Here is a 19,457-nt window from a genome sequence, read left to right as displayed (position 1 = left end):
CCACATGGTGTGGGCCTGCCAGAAGAACCCACCCCTACCTTCTATTCCCAACCTCACAAGAGAGTACTGGGAGGCAACCCTGTCCGGCTGCTGCACCCTCGACGGCTAAAAGACCTTAACGCAGCCCGCCCAGGCTGCGGCAAACGCCAATGGAGGGCCTGTTTAGGCTTTGCACATTGTAACTGTAAAGGTGTAACCTTTCAGGTCACTACACAAGCTCCCTATATATATATATATATATATATATATATATATATATATATATATATAATATTAAATGTTTTCACTGCCAACCACCACTACCCTACGTCAGCATCGGCTAATTTCCCCTCGGTATTATGCGCCTGCATGTTTATGACCATATATTCACTTTCTTAATTCAAAATAGGATGCAATTATTCCGCGTTTCTTCGCAACCCACTTCACTGTTTTCTTGTCGCTGTGGTGCGCACCAAAACCTTGAAAACGTGGTCTGTAACTGCGGCAATTTTAAAGCATCCCACGGAACACAGAAAACTGCATGACTTAGGTCTCAAACAGGACTCAGCATCCTGCCTCCCTTATAACCCCTTGCACAACGCAGCTATAGGCGTCAACTAGGACGGAATTCGCCCCCTGAAATTTTCTTGAAGGCACGGGTCTCATATATACGCACCGTGTGAAAACCCTGAGTGTGCGTTGCGATGCGTCAATGTTTTGTTTGTGTGTGCTTCATTTCATATTTTTCACCCTTCTATCGAGTATATAGTACACACGCTAGGTAGAGTATATATACCAGCTTAACACCTCCATTAACCGTTAGAGTAATTTCGATGTTCCGCTTATCATTATTCTTTCGCCACTCCGCGCTGTACTCAACAGAAATCCAACACATTTCGTAAGCTTCCAAGTTTCCACCCCATATGTCCACACTAGTTTACAAGATACGAAGGCTACACATTATATTTCAGCGAACACACAAACGTTCCTAAACAAGGAGTTCAAAATAAAGCGAAACTCTTTGAGGGCCAAAACGGCCAGCCATGGCGGACGACATATAAGTCGATCCCGGATATATCGAAGACGGATATTTCGAATTATTGCATATATGGAACACACAGACTGCTCCGTTGAAAGTTCTGCGTAAAAATGTAAGAAAGTTACGTAATACATTAACTTGGAATTTCGCCGGCCAGCGCACTGCGCGTTGGGGTCCTGCAAGTGCAACTTTTCGTAACGATATTTCCGCGATCAATTTTCGCGGATAGAGACGGTTACCCTGCAGCGCGGTCGCGAGCACTCGCCGGCAGCTAGCTCGAAAAATGAGAAACAAGGTAACAAATTGAACGTTTGGGATGTGCTTGAGAGTGGCCTTCGGTCTCCTACACTCGTGTTCCGCGACACGTGGCTGCCATGCGATGAAGTGCTGGCCCTCGATCGTCTGAGATTTTTTGCTGCTGAAGGCGTTGCGGAAACTAGCTCAATTTAAATGAGAATATTTTATCTACGGTGCACTGGTGACATGATTAGACATCAGTTTCGGTCCCAGAGCCGAACTCGTTGTGTAAATGCCTGCAAATAGTGTATAAAGCATTTTCTTCATCTCACCAGCGCCGACTCGAATTCATCGCTACCGCCCAGGGAGCTGACAGCCCTCGTTCACGAAACGGGTGACGAGCGCTACGCAACCAACTCCTTGGTACAACCCTGTTGACGGTGGGCTACTGTGTGATAACCCCACCGGCACAACACCGCATAGCGTGTGGTGTAATTAGTGGCCACCGCAATCCATTTGTTCCCCGATGCGGACAGTGGAAAAGGCCCTAGAAGATCCTGACCCACTTGAGAAAATTGGTCTATGGGGATGTCGATCGGCTGCAGTAGTCCAGCTGGTAAAACTGATGGCTTTTTCCGGCGTTGACAGCGGTCACAAGCAGCCACGTAGCGGCGGACTGCGTGGTATAGGCCTGGCCACAAGAACCGACGGCGCACACTGTCATATGTGCGAGAGATGAGTAGATGACCCGCTGTGGGAACGTCGTGAAGCTGTTCAAGGACGGCTGTGCGTAGGTGCTGAGGGACTACTAGTAGAAGGTCAGCGCCACCAGGTCGCAGGTAAGGCCAAGAGATTAGTCCAAGATGACACCGCACACAGAAACACAGCAGCGTCAACCGGGCGCCAACTGACACTGCCCGAACGTCGTCTTCACCAAAACTAACGAGATTCTTCTTCTTCCGTCCTTATGAAGATATCAGTGCATGCACCACCTAATGTAACAATATTATGCATTACCAGCGCTGTATGTTGCTGTTTTTTTTTCTCTCATGAGCCTATCGCTCGGTAAACTGCTCTCTTCCCCGTTTAATTTTTTTCTTTCTGCTGTTTATACTGGGCCACGGTGCAAAATACGCTAGCTAATGCGTAGACCCTGTTTGGAGCCTGCGATTGAGCCCGCATTGAGCATTTTGGCAGTAATCATTGTGTTGGAGTGCCCTCAAGATCAGCTGTGAAGTATGTTATGCATGGTAGCCCACATTATTCAATTCCAGTTTTAGTTGTACCTTAATCGTCAGTGTGTCATGAGATATCAGAGGTGTGGCGATCTTGGCCTCTCTCGAAACGACCTATCAAAACATGGAAACTCTAGAAAAAAAATACTGCCTTTGTTTTCTTGCAGGCACGCAACGAGTTCGTAGCAAAAAAGTGCTTACTTAAACCATATTCTTCATAGGCGCATTATTTCTCGCCTCCCAGTTTCCGGACTTGCGAAGTTGCGACTATTTCCAAAGCGAGACTAGGACCAGTGCGGCCCCAGCGCACATATATACAACACTTCTCCCTGTGCATCACGCATGCCAGCGACACACCCAACGTCAAAAAACTGATTCCAGCACGTTGTATGCAATTCCAGCAACACAGTATGCACGTTTTGTCAATTAGACCAGAAATACATTCTCTGCACCTGAAACGCGCAACGAGAGAGGCGGGAATGGATGCCGGGGATCAAGTGAACAGTTCATCTTCCCGTTCCTCATCTTTTCAGTCTTTTCCAAGCCAGGACTAAACATTAATCCTTCAAATTTTCACACGGCCCGCTTCTCGCCGCAGTTGCTCCTCTCGCGGGGTAACCGCCCGATTTGAAGACCAAAGTGGAAGTTACTCCCCATTTCATCCGGTTTTTTTCTTAGAGTGTAGAATCATACCAGGAGGGGTTGCAATTCAGTGGAGATGGAATGCAAGGAATTATTGCCCGTTGCATTACAAAAGGTGGTGCTGAGGAATAGTGTGGATAACTCCTCTGGGCCCGTCTTAGTAGCAGCTACGCAACCTCGAATAAACTTAGTTGTGAGTTTGCGCTTGTCCAGCTCCAGTTCTTTAAGTGTTTCGGCATCATCTTTTTAGCGCAGTGGATTTTTTCAACAATGTCCTTTGAGACTCTTTTTGTTCTGGTGAATCTAGATGTAGTCGAGCCGGCGTCAATTTAAGGTGTCGCCAGACACTGCAGCACCACTTTTAATGGAGTATAGACGTGTATTACGGTTGAGTGTCGCGGGCCCGAGTATCGCACCGCTGCCAACAGTTATTACGTTTGTGGCTCGCGTGCTCAGCCCACCGCGCCAGTTGTTACATGCGGCTCGCGGCCCCTCGGTAGCGTTGGCCTGGCGGCTCCGTGGCTCGGCGGACGGCATCAACGGTCCCAGCAAAGACGAGGCGTCTTCTAACGAAACAACCTTTTCTACAACATCATGAAGAAACGGGCAGAGAAGCTGACCCGGAGAGAATACAGACACTCTCACACAGCTGGTGTCTAGCGTCATGTCAACGGCGCGTCAAAGTACTCTCTGTCGCAGCGGAATCTGCCGCTGCTTTTTATATAGGCATGCCAGTTCACAGAGAAACGGAGAAAGCACTGCATGTTCAGACACGGCGATGACTCAATCGCAGGTGGCGCGACCACATCTCCTCCACCTCCTGCAGACAGGAGAGGGCGACGCACTCTCCCTCGAGCTCCAGGCTTGGCCGGCATTTGCACACACACGCACGCACACACATTTGGCGCGTGGCAGGATCACGTCCAGACTTGCCCGCGGGAGGAAGCTTTGCGCGGCCGATGAACAGCGCCGAAATGGCCGATCCGCTCGCGGTTCTGCCTGTTGCTATGCGGTGGCCGCGTCAGCTGTGCCACTTGTCGGTGGCGAAACGTAACACGTGCCAATTCGATGCCCAATTCTCTAATGCACGCTTGGGGAGCTTGTTCTCGTTCAGTGCTGCGATAAGGCGATGTTAAACGTGAAGATAAGGCGCGGCAAATGTAGAACTCCATCTCTACTTCTCAGTGGTTCGCGGCGTGACCGCTAGAGGCGGTGCAGTTTTGTGACGACGGCGCCGCGGCGAAACATGTAGGCTCCCTAGTGACGACAAGGCCTCGGTGGAACTAAGTGAATATTGGCAAAACACAGAAAATTGTTCCGAAATGCTGGAGTGAGGATAAGTTTTTTCCTGTTGTCTCCTTCTTCTGGCTTCTGGGTTTTAAGGACACTTGAGAGAGATAACTGGTAAACTATATATAAAGAAAATCATGTACAAAGATATTTACAAGGACTTGCAATAAAAATATTTTCGGCTGCCTCGCGGGCCGTCCCCACGGCTACTCGATAGTGGAAACTACCATGGACCTAATTCCAGAAAAGTAAACACATTGCAATCGACCAACTTTCTGGACCCCCATGGACTCTTCGCGGCTACTCGAAGGTGGGGACTGCCCAACTACGAGTATCCGGAATGGATAAAAGCAGAAAAATTAATTAGAGCTCCCCACGACATCAGTTTGGATCTTCTCAATCCGTCAAAAGTGATATCAGATGTTCTCACTCACCTTTGCTACAGGTACCCTCAGATGCCATAGCATCGCGTATCACGTACGCAACCGTATACATACAAGGAACACACAGGATGCCAGCTTTGAATGCATACGCATTTTATACCGCCACTGTCATGCATGCTCACGCTATAGAAGAACGCCACATATTTCCGCAGAGCAAAAAATGAGCTCTCGGTTTCTGCCCAACTCGCGAACAATCTCGCAATAAATAACAACACATGACGAACAAAAAAAGAAGGTGGCGCGCCTAACCTTACAGCTTGTGTAGAGAGATCTTCGTATATTAAAAATATCGAGGACGCTTTGGCGACTAAAGTGACGAAAGGCGAAAGCCTGAGGGCTGCATTCTGCTACGCGACTGTTGCCCATGTAGCGATGAATGCTGCTACGAGTAAAGCGAGCGACTACTTTTTCATATTCTGCGAGCGCATTTGTTCAGTGAATACTGCTTGGCAGCGAAGAGATCGCGCTCCTTGACTCCTTGTATCTTCGCAGTTGTTCTACGTTTACTATTGTGTACTTGATTTTACCGGGTGCGCGGCATTAATGAGCAATTAATCACTATATTACGAATCTGGGACTAATTATAATTATTAATAATTAGTCAAATTAGTAATTATTTCGTAATTAGAAAACTGTAGTAGGTATTACTTAGTAATTAATAGGTTGATTAGTCATTGAATACTAATTGATCATTGATTGGCATATGGCCGTATAAGTAACGCATTCGCGCATACTGTGGTGGTGCTCTGTGATTGGCCAAGACCTCCATGACGTCATCCCGTCTCGACCAATCAGAGCCACCGCAAAAGCGTGACACTTTTGCTGATGACGAAGATGAGGCAATAAAGGTTTTCGCCTTAAAAAACTACAGGCAGCCGAACTGATCTCAGAGGTCTGTACTTCTGCAGTGTACCGGGCGTTTTGTAGCGAAAGCTTAGCATAGCTAGAAGCTGAGCTACACTGGGCTAGGTTAGCGCGCATTTCGCTAGTGCTTAAGAGAACTTCTTGCTGGGTTAGTTGGTGTCTATTCATTATAAGTTAAAGGCGCCAAAACAACACGCACACACACAAGAAAAGAGGAACGGGACAGAGCGCCTCCAAAAGACAACTACTGCGCATGCTCCTTTACCATGACAACCGGTTTAGCCAGAGGCGAGCACGATGGCGCAGAGGGCTGACCTAGGGGAGCAGGAAAGCGTCTGTCGGCATGCAGAGGGAATGAAAGTGGATTCCGCCTACAATGCAATAATTTCAACCACCTAGGGATCTTTAACGTACGCTGACATCGCACAGCACACGGACGCCTCTCCGTTTCATCTCCATCGAAACGAAGCTGCTGGCGGTCGGCTTGGCAGTCGCGTTGAAGTTGAAACTTTATATTCGGTTGAACCCCTCTATCTTTATTTAGAAGGTACAAAATTGTTTAAAAATGGTAACTCACTAGGTTAATCCAGCCCTGGGGCTACATTAGGCTACAAAGGACCCCAGGTAGGAAGCAGAATGTTTCAATTAGTTCGCTCATAAACTAAATACATTAATTAACTTTTTAAAGTATCATTTTAGGAATACATGTTGTATTTTGAGACTTTCAGCTCGTCCTCTAAAGTATAGCCACGCACAAAACGAAAGTTGTCCGAAAAGAAATTGTAGCGAGCATTACAGGCCCGCAGATGGCACCCTGATTATCGAGGGCTTCGCATAGTAACACAGCGCATGCGACGTAGATCGCTCCACTCAGACATTTCAGCACTCTGCTGGCATCACCTAAGAGTCATACTGGCTAGCTGCAGTTAAGTGTCGATATCTCTTCGACCGCGACTTAGTTGATAGCCGCCGTGTTGGTGCCCAGTGCGTAGTCATTCCGCTGACAGTCCGGCCTCATAGCATGCACTGGCTGAACGATATAGCCGGAAGCTCCCGTGGGTACTGCGCGATTCGCATGGTGTCAGTTGAGGGTCTCGTAACGCGTGCTGAAATTTAAGGGTACAAAATATATATCCCCTGAAATGAAAATTAAAACGTTAAGTAATGTATTTAGTTAATTAGCTAGTTAATTGAAGCATTATGCTTCCTATTTTATGTCGGCCGTAGACGCCAATATATGGCTAAAATGTATCTAAATCCAGTTGCCTTTGTTTAAAATTTTTGAATTAAAAAGAAAGCACCCGGTATACGCCCTGTACGGAATGCATCATTGCCCACAGTGCTGATTTCGGAGTAGTCAGTGAAATCAAAGTCTACTACTGCAGTGCATGGCAGATACAAAAACTGCAGCGCGCCCCAGTTGCTTGTCTAGACTGCATCATTACGACGACAACGAGATGAGAGGACGACACTGGAAAAAGTCACCACAAGGCATGACACAGTACAGCCTCTTCACGCTCATACAGAAACTGGAGGGCGAAGCGACGCAGCGGCTTCTCATACGAGCCTTGGATGGAACATATTCTGATGCGCTGTTAGGCGAAAATTGAACGGCGCTTTATACTTACGCATGTGAAGGCCGCTAGCACATATTTGCAGGAAAAAAAAAAAATATTTCCGCTATACGCAGCGCGACTGGGGAGATTTGACGCCGAAACGTGGACGACATTATTTTGTATGTACGACTTCAATCTTACGTTGCAACGGCCGAGGTGGTGTCCCCGAAGCTCGCCGTGGGGAGGCAACAAACAGGTTCGACTTCGTCTTCCTTCCGAGACGAGAGCTATCGACCGCCAAGAATACTGCAGCTCAGTTTCCAGGTGCGTTGTTCAACACAACCAGGATGGACTGATGCGGGCCGCTCCGCGCAATGGACAGTATTAGTCACTCGTCGCAGTGGACGATGATGAACGGAATATGCAGTACCGAGAGAGAACTCCTTGTCATATTCAGTTAAGCTGCAGGAAAATATACAATAAGTCCACTGCAATGCATCCATTTTCGTAAAACTGCTCTCGTAAGCTTGCGCAACAGGCGATATTCGTTTGATATTTACACGCTAATCCCCGCATTTAAATATCTGAGGCCTGGCAAAGAATTATTTGGCTGAAGAGGTCCTAACAAACGGACCCAACTTTATTCATCTCGACGCAAAATAATTATTGCGCAGGTACAAAATGCCTGCTTGTACAGACATAAGAGCCCGCAATGAGCTCTGATCAGTGGTAAAACGCCTCCCACAGCCCTATATACATGCTCCTGTAGCTCGTCGGCAAAGAACAAAACAGCAGCCCACGCTTTGTCAGCGCTCGGTGCAATAGCCGCGGGCATCAACGCGTGGGCCGACAAAGAATTGGTTCAATACAAGCGCTTCAGAACTCACCGCACCCCAAGTTCCTGCGCCGTTCAGTTCGTAGACACATGCACACACAGACGCAGGCGCATGGATATAAAGCGAACATATATAATGCGAACCGTTCCCGCGATAGCCTTCTCCCGGACACCATGAAAGCGGTCTTCCCTGGTGTTTGTTTTGCAACGGCAATTTACACGCGAATAAAAGCCGCGCGTCCGGGCGCACGTACACCGTCCGGGCGCACACGTCGCAAGAGTGTGCTTCGCGAGTTCGAGCCCGGGGCGCCCTGAGCCTGGTTCGACCGCCGCTGTTGTTTCGGCCGTGCTTTGTCGCGGCGTTGTTTACGCGCCTTGTTTAACTCGTTTTGTTTCTTTATCGCTCGTAAATAAGAAAGACCCTCAACGGTGGGCACATACTCTTAGCGACCACAATAAATGCGCTAGTTGAAAAGATCCTTATTAGCCCGAGAGAAACACTTGTTTGGTTTGAGACAGCGTGGAGGAAATAATAAACAGAGACGGAGCATTCAAGTTTGTCGCGAACAAAGCCGAGCGGGCCTCGTGTTTGCGGCCTCGTGCGGCTGAGAGCCTCAGTTTTTGAAAGAAGGAAGAATGTCTTGCTGAAATGAGAACAAAAACGGCGCTCGGAGGCTTTCAAAAGGTTTTTCTTAGAGGCTGCAACAATCGCTCCCGAAATATTTCTTTGTCGCCTGGAGCGTGGTGAGGGGCCCACAATGCACCCTTGAGGAGAAGGTAAAGACATTGAATCGGATTGATTAGATCCGGAAAACTGTTGAATTCGACATCTTTCGAAGGCTGCTAATGATATATAGCCGTCGCACATATCGTCACCTGAACAGTAGAGACGAAAGCAATTCGAATGGAGCTATGCGCCGTCGTGACAGACAGAACCGCACCGAAGGTTGGAGGCAGTTATGACGTCATAGAGGCCACATGACACTAGGGGACCATTAACAAAGCACCGTCAACAGGAAGCCAAACAAAAAAATCGATGCTAATATCCCTGATTGGTAGAGATAATCGTGATGACATAGAGGTCATGCGACCACAAAGGAGTAATCGCGGAGCACCCCTCCCCCTCAGCCCCTTATAAAAAAGTCAAACTAAAAAAAAAAAAAATATTTCTTGGCCCCCTTGAAAATTTTGCGTTCCTACCGCAACCACTGGATAGACTGCTCAAAAAGCAGCGATGCTAACGCATACGCACCGAGGAGATGCAGCCGAGAATTTCTATGCTATCACATTCGCTTTCTTTTGAGGAGCCTCATCATTTCTGCAGTAGGATGGCAGCTCGGGGCAGGAAACGGAGACGAAAGCCAACTGGGTAAAGGTAATTTACTAAAACAAAACAGACTTCAAACGCGCGGGGACCTGATGTACACGTCATGGCGATATCCGTTTACATCCAAGTGGCATGTGCTACCAGTCATAATTGTAGAAAAATATCTGTGCATATAAGACATATCTTAATTTCACAACATTCATTCAACTCCTGAGTGAAATGAGAATGGCAATAAAATGAGTGAGTCAACAGTGACTCAGAAGAGGGTTAGCTGGTTCTGCATTGTGATGGAACAGAGCATGGCACGAGAAAAGAAATTGGAACAAAAAAGGACACACACGGGCGCTCACAAAGGGCATCTTTTCAGCCAGTCTCGAACGCCTGAGTGTCCGACGTTCGAAAGGATTCTGCCTTCTAAAGGAAGAACCAACGTTTGCACGGGCGCTGACAAAGCACACTACCCCGTTTAGATATTCGGAGTGCGTTCGTATACGAACAGCGCTGCCGGTGTGATCAACGGTTGGGGATGAAGGATGAACAGGAGGCTCTCATTTAAGACAATTAACTGCACGAATGTGTACGGAGGGAGGACGCACAAGAACCGGGCCAAACACGACTCACGCGGGAGCAACCAGGGCCGTCACCGCGCGCGTGCGCTGCCTGATTGAAGGCCCGGGAAGAGAAAGCAAGAAAAGAATAAAAGGGGGCTTACGCACGTGCATAAGCAGCGTCCGAGCAAGCGCGGACGAGCATATTCCGTGCGAAGATGAAAAGCTCGCAGCGAGAAACGCCGAGGTCGGCCCGAACAAAAACCAACAGGGTCTTTCCGTCATCAGCGGCGCTCGGGAAAAACGCGTGAGCACTCGAACCGGCACCGACGCCTGGCAAGGCACACATCGATGCATCTTGGGTCTGTCAAAAGCCGATTTGCGGCCCGGCGCGGTAATTAAAAGCGGGAATGGCTCTCGCTCGCTCGATGAAGGGAGGCCTCCCAAAAGCTATCGTTCCCCCACGGCGTCCGCACATTATTGCTACGAGTTGGCAATTTGCCCGCGACCACAGCGTGTCTGGTGGTCGAGCGATTCCTCAGCGAGTTTCGCGTCTACTTGACGGATGCGCGTTCACCACGTGCTCAGCTGTACAGCGCTGGGGTCAATTTCACGACTCTCTTAAGATATCGCGTATTCCGGGTTTGATGGGAAGGTCTTGTTTGGTTGGAGGCATTTGTAGTGAAAGGATTTCAATGCTTTCGAAGGAGCACCAAAACAATGGCTTAGTGTCTTTGTAGTAGTGTTACAGACTCAAGAAAGGAGCAAAGAAAGAATTGGCTCGGAATCCGCGTAAGGCATAAAACCAATTATTATTATTATTATTACAAATGCAGTCTTGTTTGTTTCGACGCAACGCCCATGTGAAAACGTTCTTTCGAGAATTTCCTCTTTCGAGGCATCAGAGGTCGATCTGGAATTTGTAGTGGAACCCTATATTCCTCTACAAGTGCACTGCCAGGGAGCTACAATTATAAATATTTAGGCTTGGTATTTCCAACTATCTTTGCATGGCAGCTTTGCCGCATCCAGTGTTTTGATTGCAGCGTGTAATGTATAAACGTAGGCTTGATACAGGCTTTTACTCAGGCGCAACTTTCCAAAAATGCAGTGAGCGCGGACGTATACCTACTCAGAAAACGAAATGAAACACCAGGCGTCACACGGGTCACGACAGAAAGGCAAGAACCATAATACTTCCCTTAGCAAGCGTGGACTGCACGGTTACAGCCATTAGCAGTATCGGGAGGTGCAGCGAAATTCACTTCGCGCCTATTGCTGATTATGTATTGGGCAGCCACAGTGTGAAAACAGCGAATTGGACATGGCACAACGCTTTGCGCAGTCAAACGCTAGCACATGGCTTGCTTTCACATCTTGGCACTGAAATGCTCTCTGCAGAGTGAACATGGCTCACGTAGGAGACAACGCGGTATGCTCCGAATGAACGACTCAGGGCTGCACGGACGTATACAGATTTACAAACAAGTTTTGTTAGCTGTGGTAATGGGCGACTTCGTGATTTAAGTAAGAGAAGAGGGAGCATTTCTTGAATATCTAGGTTGATTATGCCCGCGAGGCAGGACGATCAACAAATTAGAGTTAGTCCAACCAAGCAGGATCGGCCAGCGGCCCTTGTAGTCGAGGATGCAATGTTGCGTAGCAGTTACATCGTGCATCGGGACATGCTAGCGCTGAGAACCGCGGGGTGTGCATGTCGATCGGTTATCTGTGACCTAAGGGAGCCGACTTTCTCGCAGAACCTAAAGGCTCGTTTTCGCCTGCAACACTTTTGACTGATTGCACTCAACTTGGCCATTCGTCAACATTCCGAGGTGCCTTGCAGGTATTTTTGTTTCTGGGTTTATCGTTGTCTCCCAATTTCTTCTTCTTCATCACTACGACTCACTGGTACGACAAGATGAGCGGCCAATTACTCCCAAAAAAGAAACCGGTTGGGAGCGCACTCTGGCTCGTGATCTTCTAAACCGATGTATATAGATTTTAGTCTGAGCGATGTACAACAAAGCAGTAACGGAACACAACTAACGATGCCGTGATTAAGAGTCCTAGTACAAAACCACGTGACCACCACCACCACCACCACCAACAACAACAACAACAACAACAAAACGTTTTCGGCGCAAACATTACAAAAAAAAAAAAAAGCATCCGCACCAGTGTATGAGGACACATGACTGCTTCAGTGGAGGGCAGTTTCCTTTTTTCCTGGAGGGTCACTATGTCGTCAACACCCGCAGGAGCCAAAGATTAAAAAAAAAAAGTGCTCCGATAATACGCACAGGCGAGAAAGTACGACAAGGAAGTCCAAAGAATGTCGAGCTTTTCTAGTTCTTTGCACGAAAGATAAATTGCAAAAAGAAAGGTAAAAAATGTGAAGCCCAACGTACACGAAACAAACAAAACGCAGGTAAAAAAAAAATAAAAAAAAGTCTCCCACCTCCCTCCATCCTGCGTACTGCAGGAAGCGCCCTCAAGTGACGATCGCCGCGGAGGCGTAAGCGAATGGGTGACAGACCAGTCGAGGAGGTGACTGTTAGTAATTGCCTCCTTCTGCGAATCGCTCCGCGTAAGACACCCCGCACAGAAGAGAGCCGCAGTCCACACACTGAGACCCCTCCTCTGTCCCCCGTTTTATCCTGCCTTCTGAGGGAATCTCCAGCACAGTAATATATGACTTTAAAAAATTGGAGCAACCGTCCGTCGCTTCCGCCGACCCCGTCTGAGTAAATATGTGCCAAGTATTGCTGTTCCGCACCCCAAACCTGGTGCGTCCAAAAATGAGATCTGAGAATGAAAGCCGCAACGGACGTGCACGTGGTTGCGCTCAAAAACAGATAATTCGAGGAGCGCCTATTTGGAAGGTTCCGAGAGGGAGAAAGCCAGAACTGGCTGACGACGGCGGAGGCACTAGCGTTCAACCGGGCTTCGCCCGATTGCGCCTGATTTATGACGCCAACAGAGGCGTCTCCAGTGACGCCTCGGCGCCTTGGCTCCGTAAAAAAAAGAAAAGAAAAAAGAAATGATAACCGTTCTTGCCTTTTACAGGCTTTCCCGTCGGAGCCTCGTAATTAATGGTTCGAGATGTTTTCCTTATCTATCACCGCGAAGAGAGAGCAGCTGATGGTGCGTGCACGTTTTGCGTTCTTCATATCCGTCGCAGAAGAAAATGCTCACGTTTTGAGCGCTTATCACTGTCTTTGTCCTTCAAGTCGCGATGCCAGCGAAACTTTTCTGAGACAGTAGAGAAGCTGTAAGAATTGTTAAGTGTCTATGCGCACTTACCGCGGTAGGGCGTAATCTTGCGATAAAGCTCGATATTTATGTGATCAGGTTCAACGCGGCGCGCAAACGATTTGTTTGACAATTGCTCTGGAAATAAAGGAAGCCAGGATTAACAAATGAATTCTCTGAGTATCTATCATCTATAATTTATTTTTAATTGTGTTTCCAGGATTCTAGCCTCGATCAAGAAGGGTGTTTGTCCTCAAGGGAACATTCCAACGTGCGATAGTTTAGATATCTTTGTGAAAAATGAACGAGCCTACCTTCACCACCAACGCATGGATAACTGCGCAGATGAAGCTGCTGGTTGCTTCCGCCTCCAATTCAGTGGTACCTCTTCGTCTGTTGAAAAAGAAGCAGAATAGTTAGCGGGATTGTCACGAAAAACAATATATGTGTAAATGCCAGTACCAGGGTAAAAAAAAAATAATAAAACAGAGAATAAACATGAAAATAGAAAAGCAGGAAATGTCCTTTATATAATAATCTGTAGAGATTTATAAACTTTATTACCATTCTTTAGACCTATTGCGTTTGTCAATACCGACTTATCATTACCGGTAGACAAAGTCTATGACAGCATTCATTTTCATCTGCTCTCGTCTCTATGCAATCTGTAGACTATCTGTATACAGCGTAGAGACAAATGCATGAGTGCCCATCTTGCCCAACTACCCGGCGAGACCTGTACTACATACACCGAAGATGTCCTCAAATTGTGCAAGACCATCGACTCTCGTATTGTGGATGAATACAAAGTAGGACATCTTTTGAAGGGCATTGCACAGGATGTTTACAACTTTCTCATTACCAAAGATGATATCTCGACTGTCCCCGTTGTCCTTCGTCACATCCGCACATTTGAAGCGCTGAAGACCCGTCGACTAACACCCAGGTTTGGAAGAATGGCCAATGTGACAACTGTCGCCACCGTTGACGAGCATGTCTCCACGGATCTAACTTCGACTATTCGGCAGATCATTCGTGAAGAACTACTTCGGCTCGATTTCCACGACCGGCACACCTCACCAGTGTCCTGCCGCTCATCTTTTCCGAGCGAACCTGCATACACGCTCCAAACTCAGCCCGAATACTCTTCTGTCCGAAGAGCCCACCCTGCCTCTTCCAACGAATGGTCGCGCCAACCGGTGCGGCATCCCAGGCCGTATCTCAAGACAATGGCCCCGTCGACTACCATCGCGGTATGACCGACCCACGTACCCAGGCACGACGAGTGACTACCCAGTTGACTATCATAGGTACTGGCCACCTTCTCCACAGAGCCAGTTTCAGCCCGATGGCGTACGCAACCACTCTCCGGCTTCAGACCGGAGTCTGACTCCACCACCAGCGTTTCGTGCCTGCCGTTCGCCGTGCCCGCGGCGTCGCTCCCAGTCACCGCCGCCGGAAAACTAGGTGCCGCGGCTGATGGAGGTGAGGCCGCCGCGGAGAACGATTGCTACTCGCTTATTTTTGAGCATCTTATCTTATTATATTATTTTTGAGCATAGTCACAGAAGGAGGTATTTGTACCTCCTTCTGTGACTATGCTCAAAAATAAGATTCGTGTGTCTGTTGACGGTATTTGCACAATGGCGTTAGTGGACACGAGTGCAACTATTTCGATTATAAGCTTATCGTTTAAAAACCAGCTGGGACCCAAAGTAACGTTTTTATGGGATGGAAATGCAAATTTCCATGGCATTAGCGGCGATTTGTTGTACCCTACAGGCAACCAAAGCTGGAGTTTGCTTCGCGACGCCAGCGCTCGGTTTCTAGCGAAACGGACAGGAACTACAAAACCTACGCGCATCCGCGCCCGCGCTGCGCTCGGCTGTCTGCGGAGTCTGCGCAGCCCGCTCGCTCGGGAGCGCGTGCCACAGGCAGCCGCATGTGCACACGGAGCGGGAGAAGGGGAGTGAGGACGAGGACGCGTCTGCGCGCGCAAAGCCCGCGCTCTTTGCCAGTGGGGTTCATTATTTTTGCTTTTTTTTTTTGTGCCCCGGCTGACATAGAGGCTGGCTGGCGGCATGTTTTTATCGGTGCTTTCGAAAGCGACTAATTATGATTAATTGATCGTCACGGACATTGTTTTCAAAGAGTGCTTGTTGACAGGCTCAGACATTAAAAAAAAAAAAAACATGAACGCGAATTCGCTACTCGAAGGCAGAGGCAAGCGACAGGTATTTTGAAGGACTTGAGGCGGTACCTCTTGTATCTCTGTCCATGTTAATCAGAGAAAGAAGGGTCCAGCCTTCTCGTTGAGAAGTGATACGCGTTTACACAGTGACGACTGCTCTGGGCGCTGGTTGGGGAGCTTCCTTTCCATTTGTGACTGCTCACTTGAAAGGGGCCTATTCAACTCTTTGGGGACAGACGCTTTAGGCGATGCTACCGGCACCGTGGTGCCTGCTTTCGGCGTGTTTAGGACGCGTTTCCTACAAAGGCGCGACGCATGCCGCCTTACCCTTTGATTACTGCTGACAGCGGTCAGGGGGAGTTCGCTGCTGCGGCGCTGCCGTTCGAAATCAATGACTTATCTACCTTTAACGATGAGGGGTTTCTTAACGACCTGGGTCACTGACGAGAAGCCGAAGAATGCCATTTTTGCGGCGGTTTCCTCTCTCCACGAGACGAAGAGCGAGGAAATGCCTGACGACTTTCCATGCAGGCGGAGACATCTCTCCACGGAAACCTTTGTCTTCTTAATTCCACAGCTACACTGAGCAATTCCTAGTTCAGTTATCTCCTCTAGAGAATGCGCAGTATTGAGCTCCCGAAGCAGGATCACGTATGAGGATAGAACGATTGACGTATGTGTTTTTCCTTTATAAGCGCCAAGTGATGTCATTATTGACTTATATATGTTTCTTGAGGCCGACTTGGTTCAGCGATGGCTGCTGCGGCACCGCCAGTTACAAACAGAGGTGCGAGATACGAGCGGTACGAGATAACTAAAAAAAAAAACAAAAAAAAAAGCCGACAACCATCCCGTTACCGTTTCCACACAAGTTTTGCGAAAAAGTGCGCCGTCACTTTTTCATTCTAGTTCTTTTTTTTTTTTTTTTGCCCCCTTTGTTGGAGCGTGATGGCGGCCAGAACGCGGCCGGAGGAGGAGAGAAAAAACCGAGCGCGCACGCGCAAACACGTGCTGGAAATCAGCGCGTAGCAGACGACAGCATGCTTTTCGATGCTGCGGGGAGCAGATGACGCGGCCGCGTTGCGCGGAGGTTTTGACGAAGTCTCCATGGAGGGCGCTGACGCAGAGAGCGGCGCAGCGCCCCCTGGCCCAGGTTTTCTCCCCTATTAGTGCCAAGGTGTGTCTTGGAGGAACCGTGTTTTCAGCGGAATTCGTAGTACTCCCAGTTCTATACATGATGTAATTCTAGGTATTGATTTTCTGCGCATGTGTGGCGCAACCATTGACTGTCGCACGGGCGAGATCAGTGTTGAAGGCTGCCTTCCGCCTGAGTTCTTTGAGGACCCTCTTGTTTGTGATGACGTGCTTAGCGTGTGCGACGACGCTGTTGTGCCCCCGATGTCTGTGCAGTGCGTTCCATTTTCCTGTTCTCGCTGGGCAACCGAAGCTTTTGGTGCGATCGTGACGCCTACTTATTCGAACCGCTTGAACACACCTCTCCTGGTCTCTTATTGCTTGGTGTCGGTAAACCAAGGCTGCACGCGAATGTGGACCATTAATTGCTCCACGCAGCCAATTATTTTAGCAGCTGGCATGAAGCTTGCCTCTAGGGGAGAAAACCTGGGCCAGGGGGCGCTGCGCCGCTCTGTGCGTCAGCGCCCTCCATGGAGACCACGTCAAAATCTACGCGCAGCCCGGCCGCGTCGTCTGCTCCCCGCCTCATAGAAAAGCATGCAATACAAAGCATCCTCGGGGATGATGCAAATGCGGGACTTGCGGTGTGGCCCGTCTGGGAACAAAACGTGCTGGTCTGTGCATTGAAATCAGTGGACGCAGCGGAGAAACTACTCCGGGATATTATGCTGCCGGTCGGGGGTCGTCAGCTTCCATTCCGGGGACACCCCAAACTCTCCGGTGAGTTTTGTCAGGGAGTTATGAACGTCTCCCCAGACGAAACAAACGAAACTATCAAGAGAAAACTCAGTGCCGAAGAAAATGTAATATCTGTGCGCAAGCTAGGGGGATCGCCGGTCGCTGTGATAACGTTCGCTGGGACCAAGGTGCCACGGACGGTGCTCTACAGCTACGAGCGGCTTCCTGTTCGTCTCTACAAGAAAACTGTACCTGTGTGCCACCGCTGTGGCACAGTGGGTCATCGGGCCGACACCTGCCCGCGACCGCAGCCAGGGCGCTGTGGACGCTGCGGAATACAAGTTCCTGCTGCCACACCTGACGGCCCAGCAGAACATCAGTGCACTCCGAGCTGCCTCATCTGCGGAGGAGACCACCCAACTGGAGCCCCCGGCTGTGCCGGGCGGTTCCGAAAGGCCATCAAACCAGGCGGCCAGCCCGGATCCAAGACTAAGCAGTTTCCTGTTTCCAAGGCTGGCCAGAAGAAATCGCCATCTGAGAAGCAGAAATCCAAGAAATCTCAAACTGGACCACCTAACACTCCAAAGTCCGGGACCATGGCGAGGATCCCGGTCCTCAAGCCCGAGGACTTCCCGCCCTTGGCAACCGCTCAAACACAGGTGAGCAGTTGGAGCAGAGCAGTCTCGGGGCCCCCTCATCTTCGCTCCCCTATTGAAACCGCCCTACAGCAGCAGGTAGACGAACTAAGGCGCCAGAACCAAATTCTAGCGCGCAAAATTCAAGAACTAGAGGCCAATCAGGTAGGGCCATCCGAGCCCATTGAAACCGAGCCAGAAGACGAGGATGACAAATCATCCGTAACATCCTGCCTAACTAGCGTCTCGCGGCAGTCTGAGGACACAGTAATTGTATCAGTTCCCACTGCCGGCCACGAGGGCCTCGAGGCCCTGCAACGCCAGACTGAGCAACTAGAGGAGCGAGTGGCAGCCCTCCCGAATCAAATCATGTCGGCAGCCCGCGAGTCCTTCGAGGACATGTTCAAGGCGGCCCTAACGCAAGCACTCCCCGAAATTGTGACCCATGTCACTGACTCGGTCCTTAAGGCCGTGCAGCCCTGGGTCAGCACCCAAATTAAGAACACTTGCTGTGACTCCCCGCTCCTCAAGCGCAAGATAGCCTCCCGTCAGTCAGCGGAGGAAAACTGTTCAGGACCGGCTCCCTGTGGGTCGGCGCAGTCCCCGACTGGGGCTGCGCCGCCTACCGGCCTGAGCCAGGCCCCTGTCCCTTAAAATAAATACAACAACATGGCTAGCCGACCTAACAGGACAGCAAAAAATTTTGAAAAATTGGAGATCATCCAGTGGAACTGCAGGGGTTTCAGGGCATGGAAAAAGCGGTCACACCTCCAGCTCTACTTGCAGTCCCTGGGTGACATGCCGGCACTCGTTGCCCTGCAGGAGCCCGGCATGGACGCTAAATTCTCAGGCTACAGCACTTTCCAGGGGGGCCAGTCGACGTGCATCCTCGTGAACAAGGCTTATACCGCAGTTCAGGTCGACTTAGACTTGAGTACCGAGCACGAATACACAATGGTCCGGGTGCTGCCTCTCAGACGCCATGACCCGTCAATACATATCCTCAATATATACTGCCCCCCCGCGTAAGCCGCGCGTAACTTTCAGTGAAATTTTCGTTCGCGCGATCAAGCTTACAGACAAAGAACCCCTAGTGATCGTTGGAGACTTCAATGCTCCAAGCCTTCACTGGGGCTATCACTTTGAAAAAGCCAGAGGACGTAAGCTGGCAGAGCTCATCTCTACTCTTCGCCTCACGTTGCTCACGGACCCGGCGTACCCCACCCGAGTGGGGAACTCAGTAACCCGTGACACGTGTCCTGACCTCTCTCTTGTTAAAAATACTAGAGACGCTGTATGGGAGAACTTGGGCGATTCTCTATGCAGCGATCATTGCCTTCTCCGTGTTACACTCCTAGCAAAGGCAGCGCGCAAAAAATGGGGTCAAGCTAAGCTGACCGATTGGCACAAATTTCGAAAGCAAACAATCCCTCCGGTACTCTTTTCCGGCGGCTACGCGGAGTGGGCTAAACACATAGACGACATTCGAAAACAACACGTCACTACACT

The 19,457-nt window shown here is 49.4% G+C and overlaps 2 protein-coding genes across 4 annotated transcripts in view; one reads left to right on the top strand and one right to left on the bottom strand.

Moving 5' to 3' along the window:
* Positions 1–19,457, bottom strand: part of Sox102F (transcription factor Sox102F) — a 1,035,502-nt gene that overhangs the window by 553,320 nt on the left and 462,725 nt on the right. For 2 of the 3 annotated variants that reach the window (XM_084600705.1, XM_084600709.1), the window contains exon 3: positions 13,565–13,643. The exons of the other annotated variant lie outside the window; for it this stretch is intronic. The gene's annotated coding sequence lies outside the window, so the exon portion shown is untranslated. The remainder of the gene's footprint in view (positions 1–13,564; positions 13,644–19,457) is intronic. 3 annotated transcript variants of the gene reach the window in all.
* LOC146190250 (uncharacterized) lies at positions 17,106–18,602 on the top strand. Its single transcript, XM_084599755.1, has one exon. The coding sequence runs from the start codon at positions 17,106–17,108 to the stop codon at positions 18,600–18,602; it is 1,497 nt and encodes a 498-aa protein (XP_084455881.1).

The sequence above is a fragment of the Amblyomma maculatum genome, chromosome 4 (genome assembly GCF_055883805.1).
Source record: "Amblyomma maculatum isolate TAMU_Amacu chromosome 4, ASM5588380v1, whole genome shotgun sequence".
Classification (NCBI taxonomy): Eukaryota; Metazoa; Arthropoda; class Arachnida; order Ixodida; family Ixodidae; genus Amblyomma; species Amblyomma maculatum.
This window is presented reverse-complemented; position numbering and strand designations above follow the sequence as displayed.

Bases quoted from the DNA above. Each gene is read 5' to 3' on its own strand.
- LOC146190250 (XM_084599755.1), top strand. From the start codon at position 17,106: ATGGAGACCACGTCAAAATCTACGCGCAGCCCGGCCGCGTCGTCTGCT.